This window comes from Pagrus pagrus (genome assembly GCF_965226575.1).
Source record: "Pagrus pagrus genome assembly, chromosome: 9".
Lineage (NCBI taxonomy): Eukaryota > Metazoa > Chordata > Actinopteri > Spariformes > Sparidae > Pagrus > Pagrus pagrus.
Genome location: NC_140193.1, coordinates 5,761,000 through 5,773,679, shown reverse-complemented (window position 1 = coordinate 5,773,679; position 12,680 = coordinate 5,761,000). Strand labels below are relative to the sequence as shown.

Sequence of the window (12,680 nt, the reverse complement as noted above, 5' to 3'; positions counted from 1 at the left end):
TTGTCTGCCGACCTTAATCTTCGACTTCACATACAGGCGGGGAGCCTCTCCATGAAGCCGCAGTCTACAGACGTTTTCGACATGGTCCCGTTCTCACCTGTGACGCCGCTGGTGCCCACACCTGCCAGCAACGGCTGCCCACCACCACCACCCACCACATTACCACCAGACATACGTGAGTCGCTCCTTCATCGCCGCCTGACTTACACATTTATTCAGTTCTCCAGCTCCTGATAGATTTAGCTATTCTGCGTAGGACTCACATCTTAGTGTTCATAATGACAAAATAAATCTGTTAATTGTTAGATAATAAGACAGTTTAAACATGCATAAGAAACTTAGTTTATAGACACTTAAGTACATTAATAAAAGTCTTGTAAGTTTCTTATAATTGTTTATAAAAGTATCAAAAACACACAGTTTAAATAACCTACTTATTAAACCTTTACTCAGCTCTTTTGTCATTGTTTTTTGAGATTAATACATACTTTATTTTGCATTTATTAGCAGGTAATGTGCACGTTACTAATACACATATGATAATATCGTGTGAATAATCCAGCACAGATGTTCGACCTCATGGATCTTCTGTTTATCAGGTCATATTGTCGCCTTTATTTTACAGTTGTGGTGACCAACTCTCTCTCTCCAGCTCCCTACACTTGTATTATGAATGTTAATGTGAATGAATTTATTTGACAATAAGAGAGACAAAAGACAGTTAACACCCCACCCCAACCCACAAATACTGTATGTTGAAACTTAATACAAAAACCACACAGGGTAAATAAAATACCACATTTTGGTTTACCTGGTTACGTCGACACAAACCATGACCACAAAGTCAAAATTCATAAACATGTAATCTGTTGGTGTTGATGAGGCGTATGCGTGGTTTGCAGACACGTACGATACCAAACAAACCTTTTTGGGCTGGGTTTTCTTCACCGCCTATTAAATCAGTTTTTTCCTTTCAGTCCGTGTGATGTTTATCTGCCGTCTGTGTTCGTAGGGAAAGATCTGTTCGGTGCCGAGCCATTTGATCCGTTCACCTGCGGGGCAGCTGACTTCCCTCCAGATATTCAGTCGAAGCTGGATGAGATGCAGGTGAGCTGTCCGCTTTATCTTTAAAAGGAGCTGCAGGGAGGCTTCTGAACTGTGAAACCCGCCGCTGCTGTTTGTTTTATTATCAGTATCAGCACTTTCAAAGGCTCTTTTGTTGATATATTTATATACATGAGGCTCGGTGCGATGCGGGCACCTCTGCTGAATCACTTCTTGGTCTTAATTGGCCTGTGAGGGAGCTCCAGTGCCCCATTTATTATAATTATTAATGTCACAATAGCTTAGGTTTGTCATGCAAGGAGCAGTAAAACAAGCAGATGTGAGGGATTGCCTAATTCTCTCTTCCTGTTCACGTTCTTTGTGTGAAAAGCTGAGCACAATAGGGTTTTAATGAAGCCCTCAGCTGACTCAGGGGTGAATGAACTCACTTCTTTATTTAGATCGATCAGGAACATGAAACCGGTTTCGTTTAGAAATGAATTATTGAAACAAAAACGTCTCTATGTGACTGTGTTTGTGGTCTGGCGGAGCAACAAATGAACATTTTATTTAAAAATGGATGATTGCGTTTCATCAGAAATAACACGTAATTACCTCCCGCTGTCTGGAAGTACAGAACAAAAACTCCATCAGCACTAACTCACGAGGGGCTCATTCATATTGCATTGCTTTCTTTGGAGGCCTCACATATCATTAGTGACAGTGTGGCTCAGTGGTTCTCAGACTGTGGGGCGGGTCTCTCTTGGGGGGACGCAGAGCCATTACAGGGAGGCCGGAGAGACGGCAGCTGCTGAATCTCATTACTGAGACCAGAACAAACAAACAACAGTTCATTAGTGAAGCTATTAAGATAGGTTCAGGTGATTTGTACCTGAAGGTAGATTTAGTTTGCAGTGAGGCATCCATCTTGACACGAACATGTTCAAAGTACCCTGAGCCTTCCAAATCGATGTTAGCGTGATTTATTTAGACAGAAAACCACATGTAACCTTTCAGCTGACTCATTCTGCTGCACTGAGACATTTGAAGCAGGCTCAACTTGAAAACTTGACTTCTCCTTCTGCCTGATAAAAGATATGTTAAACTTGAGTTTTTCAAGTGTAAAAACAACTGATGAAAGTTAACTGAACATGAAAAACAAACAGTTGTTTAATCAGCCACTGTTTGATCACACTGGCACACAGTCAATTCTGCTTGCCGTTTGCATTTAAAGAGTCAGTTTTATAGCTGTGGCTGCTCGTGTTGGAGCCACTCGGTCCCAGAGTCAGTACAAAGGCAACATGTGAGGCTGCGAGGGAGCGACTGGAAACCACATCATGGTTCGCTTTGTTTATATTAGAAGGAGAAACTTAATATGTGTCTCTTTAGAAGCTTAATTTAATGAACGAAGTGAAAACGCAGCCAAACCTTCATTTAACTCAACATATCAACTCACAAGACATCATGTGTTAAAATGAGATGCAAAAAGAACATTTGTTAATTGAAATAAATGAAACTCACGTATTCAGAATAAAGCAACAAAGTGTAACTTCCTGGAGAAAGACAGTTGATTATTGGATCTCATCCCCAGATCATCGAAATACTGACGCTGTAGGTTGGCAGCTTGGTTTCAGATGCCAACCCAAAGCATTACATTTGGTTGCCTTAAGTTATTAACAGAGATGTGGACTCGAGTGGAGTCGAGTTGCATTAAATTGCAGGGTTTTGAGTTATAGTATGATTAGAAAATAACGACTCCTGGAGCTGAAAATCAGCTCAAACTTTTGATCCTGTCTGCAAAGTAACTGCTGAGGTTTAGCAGGGACTTGCCAGTAGGAGGCGACGTTGGACCGACTTGCTTGTTTTTTTAACTTTTCCTTCAGATTCTTCCTCTTCTTTATTATTAACACCTGATTTCACCTCTTGTCTTTTCCACCTGTAGCGGCAGAGATGGTTGGTACTGTTTGCTCTGCGTCTGTGTTGTGACAGTGGTTGTGTCTTTGGTTTGCATGTTTGGAGCATGTTGCATGTTTTCACTAATCCTGTGTGGTGCAAATTTACCTTCTCCTCTAAAAATGTCCATCTATTTCTCAGTAGTGTGTTTAGCCCGCCTTGTTTTTGAGTAGCAGTGTGTTTTCTCAGCTGTGGTGGTCTGTAGTTGATGAGTTGCTCTTGTAGATTACTGTGAGGAAACACTTTTCAAACTCTAAGATGTTGATTTTCATGTGATAAATACGGAGGCCCCTTTTTTCTCGTGATCCATTTTCTAAGTCTGATCGAAATTATTCTCTTCTGTGTTTATGACTTGTGAACTGGTGGGAAAAAAAGTTTTGCCATGAGTTCAGTTTTTTTTTTTGTTTATTTTTTATCAGTGAAACTGAGTGAAAAAATGTTTTTTCAGGAGAATTATTATTGTGTATTTATTTATTTTTCCCCATGTGTGAAAGTTTTTTTTTTTCCTCAATTTTTTTTTTGTTGTGTAGTAGTAGTTCGGCAGGAGGGAGAAAAAAAAAATTAAGCCTAAAAAAAATTCAAGAGGAAAACTAAATTTAATGTGTGAAACTGACCGAAAACTTAAAAGTTTGGGCAGGACATTTTTTTTTGTGTAACAATAATATTCCACCTGTTATGGGTTATTTATTTTTTTTAAATCTGGTTTCACACAGAAAAAAAAATTCTCCCAGTTTTCTCCTGAAAAAAAAAGTTTTCACAGTTTCAGATTTTTTTTTTTCTCCTGAAATTTTTGTTTTCACTGAAAAAACTCCAGACTAAAAATGTTTTCCAAAAAAATAAGGAATTTATGGCAAAGCCTTTTTTCCCCACCAGTGTCCCCACATTCTCTTGAATGTTTCCCCCCACTCACTTTCACACATGGGAAACAAATTTTCTCCTGAGCAAAAAAAAAAAAAAAGTTTTGCCAGGATAATCTTTCTAAATTTAAATTGAGTTTTTCTCTTGAATTTTTTTTTCTCTCCTGAAGTTTTTTTTTTACTTAGTTTCACACAAAGAAAAAGTTCACCCAGTTTTTCCTGGAAAAACACACATAAAAAAAAACATAGAACCTGGGGTAGTGGTGCCCTTCAGCTTCTTGTGGTCAAAACGATTTTTTTCAAAATTATTTCTCCTGCCTTTTCTACTCGGTTTCACACATCAAAAAAATTAATTCTCGAAAAAAAGAAATTATTCCAGTTTTTTCCTGGAAAAAAAAAACTTTTCATACATTAAAGACAAAAAATTGTCGTGCAAAAACATTTTTCACAGTTTCAAAAACGTTTTTTTTTCCTCCTGAAAATTTTTTTTCACTGTTTCACTGATTAAAAAAAAAAAATCCAGATTTAAAAAATAAATAAATAAGGAACTTATGGCAAAATCTTTTTCCCCACCAATTCTCAAGTCATTAATCTTTTTTCAGGAGAATTTTTTTTCCTTTGAAGTGTGCAAACTTTTTTTTTTCAGGAAAAAACTGGGAGAATTTTTTTTTTTCTTGAGGATTTTTTTTTTATGTGTGAAACCGAGTAGAAAAGCCTCATTTTTCAAAGTGCTGTTTTTTTTGTAATACTCATTTTGATCACAAGAGGCTGAAAGGCATCACTACCCCATGTTCTAATTTTTTTTTTTTTCATGTGTAAAATTTTTTTTTTTTTTTTCAGGGAAAACTGGGAGATTTTATTTTTTCTCGACATTTTTTTGTGTGAAACCAACTAGAAATAAAAGTTTGGCAGGAGAAAAAAAAATTATAAGCCTAATTTTTCAAAGTGCTGTTTTTTTGTAATACTCATTTTGACCACAAAGGGCTGAATGGCACCACTATCCCATGTGCTAATTTAAAAAAAAAAAACATTTTATGTGTGATTTTTTATTTTTTTTTTTTCTTCAGGAAAAAACTGGGTGATTTTTTTGTGAATTTTTGGGAGAGAAAAAAATGTCAGGAGAAAATAAATGTTCATTCTGTGAAACTGAGTGAAAAATGTTTTTGCAGGAGATTTTTTTTTCATGTGTGAAAACTTTTTTTCAGGAAAAGACTGGGAAAATGTTTTTTATGTGTGAATTTTGTAATTTTTATAATACTAATTTTGACCACAAGAGGCTGAAGGGCACCACTAACCCATGTTCTAATTTTTAGATTTTTTTTTTTTTTTAATGTGTGAAAACTTTTCTTTTCTTCAGTTAAAAACTGGGGGATTTTTTTGTGAATTTTTGGGTAAAAAAGATTTTTCAGGAAAGAAAAAACAAATTTGAGAAAAACAAAATTCTAATGTGTGAAACTGAACGAAAACACATTCCTCACCAAGAGAGTTCATCCAGTTTCAAATTGGCAAAAAAAAAAAAAGATCTCCTGAAATTGAACATGAATGCTTTTAGTCCTATTTAGAACAAGGGGTAGTGTTGGCCTTCAGCCTCTTTTGGTAAAAAAAATAAAAATAAAAAAAATTGTTCAGGAGAAAAAAAAAAAATCCATCCGTGAAACTGAGTGAAGAATGTTTTTGCAGGAGATTTTTTTTTTTTTCCATGTGTGAAAACGTTTTTGTTTTTTTTCAGGAAAAAACTGGGAGAATTTTTTTTAAAGTGTGAAACAGACTAGAAAGAAAGTGTGGCAAAAAATAAAGAATTACTGAAAATTAAACATTTTTATGACTTGAGAACTGGCGGGGAAAAAAGGTTTTGCCATAATTTCCTTATTTATTTGTATATATTTTTAATCAGTGAAACTGAGTGAGTGTTTTTGCAGGAGAATTTTTTTCCATGTGTAAAAACCTTTTTTTCAGGAAAAAAACTGGGAGAAATTTTTTTTCTCAAATTGTTTTTTTTGTGTGTGAAACTGAGTAAAGAAAAAGTTTGGCACGAGAAAAAATACATAAATTTAAACCTAATTTTTCAAAGTGCTGTTTTTTTGTAATACTCATTTTGACCACAAGAGGCTGAAGGGCTGAAAAAAAAAAAAAAGATCTCCTGAATTTTTTTTTTTTTAATTTAGAAAGATTATCCTGGCAGAAGCTTTTTTCTCCTACCAGTTTTTATGTGAATTTTTGGGTAAAAAAAATTTTCAGGAGAGAAAAAACTAATTTGAGAAAAACAAAATTTTAATGTGTGAAACTGAATGAAAACACATTCCTCACCAAGAGAGACACGACAGTAATGTTACATAACCTGCCAAAACTCAATAGATGTATATTGTGTTTAGTGTGCAAGAACACATGACAAACACTTGACAAAAATGAGCCCTACAAAAAAAAATTCTCCTGCCAAAATTTTTTCATGCAGTTTCACATTAGCAAAAAAAAAAAGATCTCCTGAAATTGAACATGAATGCTTTTAGTCCTATTTATAACAAGGGGTAGTGTCGGCCTTCAGCCTCTTTTGGTAAAAAAAAAAAAATCAGTGAAACAGAGTGGAAAAAAAATGTTCAGGAGAAAAAAAAATTCCATCCCTGAAACTGAGTGAAAAATGTCTTTGCAGGAGATTTTTTTTTTTCCATGTGTGAAAACTTTTTTTTTTTTTTCAGGAAAAAACTGGGAGAATTTTTTTTAAAGTGTGAAACAGACTAGAAAGAAAGTGTGGCAAAAAATAAAGAATTACTGAAAATTAAACATTTTTATGACTTGAGAACTGGCGGGGAAAAAAGGTTTTGCCACAAGTTCCTTATTTATTTGTATATATTTTTAATCAGTGAAACTGAGTGAGTGTTTTTGCAGGAGAATTTTTTTCCATGTGTAAAAACCTTTTTTTCAGGAGAAAAAACAGCACTTTTTCAAAGTGCTGTTTTTTTGTAATACTCATTTTGACCACAAGAGGCTGAAGGGCTGAAAAAAAAAAGGTCTCCTGAAATTTTTTTTTTTTTTTTAATTTAGAAAGATTATCCTGGCAAAAGCTTTTTTGTCCTACCAGTTTTTTCCCCACAGGAGAGAAAACAAGTTAGATCAGACTTTGAAAATGGATCACCAGAAAAAAAAAAAAATCTTCGCTATACTTCACAATAAATGCTCATAAGTGTGTTATAATTATTAGGAACTGAAGTCACATTTGATATAAAATTTAACATCTAAATAAAAAGAGCACATTTCCAGTACAATATGGCTTCATTTCCACCGGATATTTGCAGTTTGCAAAATAAAATGGCTTTTGACTTTCTATATAATTAATTTCAGCAGTTCCTCCCATTAGGCGCATGGTTTAATGATCTCACACATGATGCATGACCAAGCATGACAGAACAGCAGTGTTTTTAATCTCTGGTTTGGTGTTTAATTCTGTTTTACCCTCAGAGATTCAGAGACCTTTTTCCCCATTGGCTCTAATCTAAACATTATTCACAACACATGTAATCTCTCAGATGCCACATACTTGTCACTGAACACCACTCTGTCCTCTGGTTTGTCTTCCAGGAGGGGTTCAAAATGGGACTAACCTTAGAGGGCACCGTCTTCTCTTTGGACCCGCTCGACAGCCGCTGCTGATGCCAAGAAGATGCTCTTTGTCGCGTACTTTTAACTCGTTTGTATGAAGAAGTGCCAAAATCCACTCCACGGTCGAGTCAAGATGTCACAGTTTTTCATCTTGAGGTTTATATGCATTTGCATTTAGATGGGTTTTTTCGATATTTCAAGGTAAACTCAGATCCATTATAGAGAAGAGCCTATTTTTGTAAAAGAACAAACTTATGGAAGGAGTAGTTTTGAGTACCGTTGCTTGCACAGGCAGTGAGAGATGTAAATAGTTCGAATATGTCCAATGGTACACAGAATTTTCATAATGAGAGACAGTTTGTGTGTATGCACCATTTGAATTCTGTATTGTTAACACATTCCTGTTTGTATGCCAAAACACAAGCTGGCGAAGAAAATAAATGGAGTCTGTATCATTAACACAGCTCGCCCATAACATCACGTAGCTTATTTTACTCAACATTATCTCACTCATGAATTAATCCAGTCTGATATTTTTTTTTTTTTTTTTTTTTTTTTGCTTACTGACCTTTATTGTTTTTGTAATGAGTTGTTGTTTAATTTTTTTTTTTTTTTTTTTTGCATTTCACAAGTCTGAGTCGCCATTTCAGTATTTTACTTGTCATATTTTTACTTTGTCATGATTTTAGTCTGCTTTTCTTGCACCAGAGGGCACTTTGTTTGGACAGTCTCTGTCCATAAACAGTACTATTCTCATTATTTTACTTTTGGTTGCATTGACTTTGCTGTTACAGTTATTAAAGAAAATTTTACCGCAAAAAAAAACCAAAACGTGCTACTAGCTGTTGTGTATTTTTTGTGTTTGTGTCTTGTCCTCAATTCAAAGATTTTATTATAGCAGTGATGGTTGATTGGTCCAACACTTTGGTCCAGACTGAAATATCTCAAAGGCCATGACACATTGTACCAACATTCATGGTTCCAAGAGAAGGAGACGTTGGTGATCCTCTGATTCTTCCTCTGGCATCTCCTTGAGGATGACATATTTGGTCTTGTTCTGGTTCTAAAATGTCTCAAAAACTATTTTCTATTTTCATTTGTCTAAATCTAAATGGGACCATTATTTACAAAATGAACATCTTGCTGGAGTGAAGCAGACTTAAAACTATCGACTGAGACCATAAATTCATTAGGAAACTGTCCACTGAGGTATTAAATCAAATGAGAAGTTGGGTCATTTTCTCATAAGCTTACATGCAACCAGTGGAGTTGTTGAGTGAGTGAGTTGCCTTGCTAGGTGTGATGAAGTGTTACTACTCTACTTCTTCGGTTACATGAATGCTAAAGTTGTGGTTTCAACATCACATTTTCACTCTTTAATCATATCTGTGTTTTTTGCCTCAGAGCTCCACTTCCTCTCTGAGATGAAATTATTCGATTATGGTGCACAGTTTTAAAGCTGCGGTAGGCGTACCTGTGCAAATTCATGTTAAACCCATCTATCTCTGTCTCTGCTGCCTGGTATCACCCCGTTAAGCCCTTCCGAGCCCCCCAGTTTTGAAGCAGAAGGAGTTAGTTGCCCTGCTGAACCTCCTGGTCCCTCTCAAAGATGCCCCTCCAGCTGCAGGGCCGTCTTACAGCACACACACACATACACCCCTACATTACCATCAGTGGACTCTCATGCTACACCACGTGTTAGACCTTTGTTGACCTATATTTATGGTCATTTTGAAAAAACGAAAATATATTAGAAAATTGTATTTTTCCATAACATTGCAAATGTGTGGGTGGTTTTTGGGAAAAAAAGACCAACAAAAACTTGCGGAGTAATGTCTACCTATCAAAGAGGGGACTTCCACGCACTGCAGTTGAGCTGTCTGGACCAAGTCTTTCACCTAACAAGTTTGTTTACGAAAAAGGCTTTCTTTGTTTCTTTCAAAAGTTGAATCTGTGTTACAAATATTACAAAAACAGTCATGGCCATTAAAATGGAGAATAAATAATGTTTTACCTAGAACAGCCAACAGGAACACCGTCTGTCTTAAATGAACTGTGATTGGCCAGTGTCTCATCACGGGTAAGATTTTCTAAAACAGAACCAGAACTCTTGGTTTTTTTTTCCGAACACTTGATTTATAATATGCTGAAAGGTTATTATGGAAATTTTGCCAAACAACGCTAAATATAATTCTGCATTGCTCAGCTTTAAAAGGGACCAAATAAACTCTTCTGAAACAAGAACAGGCAGAGAGAAGTATTTTCAATATTTATTTCCAAAAGATGAAACGCATCTGCTTCCAGTGTGGAAAGCCTCTTCCTCCTCCTCCTCCTCTGCTTCCTCTCTGCCTCTGGGGTGCTAGCAGGCAGTCGAGCCTCGCAATAGTTACAAATTTATAATAAATATACTCAAATATGAACCAAATGGTCACAATAGAATTACTTGAAGGCACATTCATGAAACTTTCAAACAGACAGCTTACATTTAAAAAAAAAAACTGAATGTTAAAAACATAAAAGTCTTTTAAAAACTACAAAATATGTCTAGAAATGTGTGAAAAAAGGCCAACATAAAGGACCTAACTGTACCTGAATCAATATGACAAGAGCTTGGGGGGATTAACAAGCATTTTGTTTAATTTGTTGCAAAGCAAGAAATACAAAGCAAACAGGCACTCACAGCCACCTTATTCTATAAAACGGAGTATAAAAAAGATTTCAAGAGCATATAAGTCCAGGATATTGAAAAAAGGGGGAACTGACATGCATAAAAATAGAATATTCTGTGCTACCTTTTACTGAAATCGAAGGAAAAACAAAAATGTTACAAATCACCACACACCACTCACATGACACCTCATTCATCTCTCCGTCGTTGACAGAAAGATCTTTATTGGTATCCCCAAACCCTGCCCTACCGCGCAGCTGGGAGGAGTGCACAAGGATCACACTACTTACAAAACAGCACCTGTGAACAAAGATTTACATGTAGTGTCATCGTTTCTCAGTTTCGGTGACGAGGTAGCTAACACTGAGGAATCGACAGTCTTAATGTGTCTTTAATGTTGTACGTGGTTGGTACAGAGTTTCAAAAATAACTGGTTACAGACATTGGTTCATCAAAACTGTCTTGAGAAAAATACCTGCGCCAGTGAACGTATCACCTGCCGTATTTGTTTCCTCAATAGCACCACAATCTTGTTTTTTATATTCAAACATGAAAAGAACAAAAAAGGAATAGACAAATCTGTAGAAAATAGTAGTGAAAGGACAACATTTAGTGGGATTTTTCTGGGCCTATAAACAGCAGTTACCATTTTAAAGCTTTTCATATTCATAAATCTTTGGTTTTGTGAAATAAAATTAAAGATCTTTGGAACTACACCATCGTAAGCCTCGACATCAGTCGAGCTTTAAGTCAAACATACACAAGACAGAGGAATGATTCTGATTTTTACCAATTATTTCATGCAATTTTCCAAACATTCATTCTGACTTACAAATCTTCGATGTCTTGAACTGGGTTGAAAGGCACAATAAATATCTTGCCACAGGGCCAGAATAGTCCTCAGTACTCGTATGTACAACGTGGCTGATCGCGTCAGCTGTCAGTTCAATAGTCTCAGGATTCTCCTCGACACATCCCTGCTGACGATTTTACAAGAAGCACACTGGCCCGATATCGACACCGAACTCTTGATCTGGGCCACCAATGTCCACAGGGGCAATGTCCACAATAGGAAGTCTTGCTGTTTTCTGTGTCCTGTACTCAAACACTGTCTTGCCCCAGTTGCCATTTGCTCTCTGTAAAAGACAGAAAAAAAAAGAAGCTCAGTAACCAACTTACATTTTCTCTATAATGAAGAACATTACATCTCAGTGAAATGGTAAACAGTATTTTGATGAATTTGTTCTGCGCTGAAATGTCATCATGTATGTATGATGAAAATAAAGGTGATATTTCTAAGTTGTGGGGAAAACAGGTTTTGTGATAAGTTCCTTATTTTTTTTTCCATGAGTGAAAACAAAGTGAAAGAGTGAAAAAAAAAAATTCAGGAGGAAAAAAAAAATTTCATCTTTGAAACCGATTGAAAAAATGTTTTGCAGGAGAATTTTTGGATGTGTGAAAACATTTTTTTCCAGGAAAAAAATGGGTGAATTTTCTTTCTTTTTTTTCCTCAAGATTGTTTTTTTTTTTTTTTTGATGGCAGGAGAAATGACAAAAAAAATGTAGCAAATAAATAAAAATAAATTAAAAAAAAGATTCTGGAGTTTGTTTTTTTATGAGTGAAAACAAATTTTCAGGAGAAAAAAAAAGATCTGTGGAATCGATTGAAAAAACTTTTTGTCTTTTTTTTTGTCCCGGGGTGATTTTTTTTATGTTGTGGATGTGTGAAACAGAGTGGAAAAAAAGTTATAAAAAATTGGTGAATTTTCTTTCTTTTTTTTTTTTTTTTTTTTTGGATGGCAGGAGAAATGACAAAAAAAATGTAAGCCTAATTTTTTTGTATTACCCATTTTGACCACAAGAGGTTGAAGAGAACTATTTTTTTTTTCTTTTGATGTGTGAAACAGAGTGGAAAAAAAGTTATAAAAAATTGGTGAATTTTCTTTCTTTTTTTTTTTGGATGGCAGGAGAAATGACAAAAAAAATGTAAGCCTAATTTTTTTGTATTACCCATTTTGACCACAAGAGGTTGAAGAGAACTATTTTTTTTTTCCCACAACTTTTTTTTTCTTTTGATGTGTGAAACAGAGTGGAAATAAAATTATAAAAAATGAGCCTAATTTTTTTTTTATACTCATTTTGACCACAAGAGGCTGAAGTGAACCACTACCCCATGTTCTAAATGTTACTAACAACATTCATGGGTTTTTTTCTCCATGAAAAAAAAATTCTCCTGACATTTTTTTTTCACTCCGTTTCACACATGAATTCTTTCTTCTCCTGTGAACATTTTTTTCACTTTGAAAAAAAAGAAAAAATCTCCTGATTGAAAGAGATAGAACAAAAACAGTGACATTATGGGCCAAAAAGTAAAAACAATGAGCTAAAAGACCCTAAATGCACCTCAGAGCTGAAGAAAACTACAATCAGGTGATAATTCCTGTGGGTTCATCACTACGACTGACCTCTTTCATATAATACATCAGCGTACAAAAAAGAAACAATAGATTTACGTCCCAGACGGTATTAATTGAAGCACTAAAGGTTCGTCCAATCAGTCATTC

General features: G+C 35.3%; 2 protein-coding genes across 7 annotated transcripts in view; one reads left to right on the top strand and one right to left on the bottom strand.

Annotated features, from left to right (window-relative positions):
• gulp1a (GULP PTB domain containing engulfment adaptor 1a) overlaps positions 1–8,297 on the top strand; it is a 92,987-nt gene extending 84,690 nt beyond the window's left edge. For 4 of the 5 annotated variants that reach the window (XM_084361345.1, XM_084361344.1, XM_084361346.1 and 1 more), the window contains 3 exons: positions 37–175; positions 1,013–1,107; positions 7,428–8,297. In XM_084361345.1, coding sequence (XP_084217471.1) covers positions 37–175; positions 1,013–1,107; positions 7,428–7,499 — 306 coding nt within the window. In that variant the 3' untranslated portion in view covers positions 7,500–8,297. The remainder of the gene's footprint in view (positions 1–36; positions 176–1,012; positions 1,108–7,427) is intronic. The other variant, XM_084361348.1, reaches the window with a different exon arrangement.
• Positions 8,298–10,063: 1,766 nt separating this feature from the next.
• The window catches only part of col5a2a (collagen, type V, alpha 2a), a 45,940-nt gene continuing 43,323 nt past the window's right edge, over positions 10,064–12,680 (bottom strand). For both annotated transcript variants that reach the window (XM_084363068.1, XM_084363069.1), the window contains one exon: positions 10,064–11,252. In XM_084363068.1, coding sequence (XP_084219194.1) covers positions 11,106–11,252 — 147 coding nt within the window. In that variant the 3' untranslated portion in view covers positions 10,064–11,105. The remainder of the gene's footprint in view (positions 11,253–12,680) is intronic.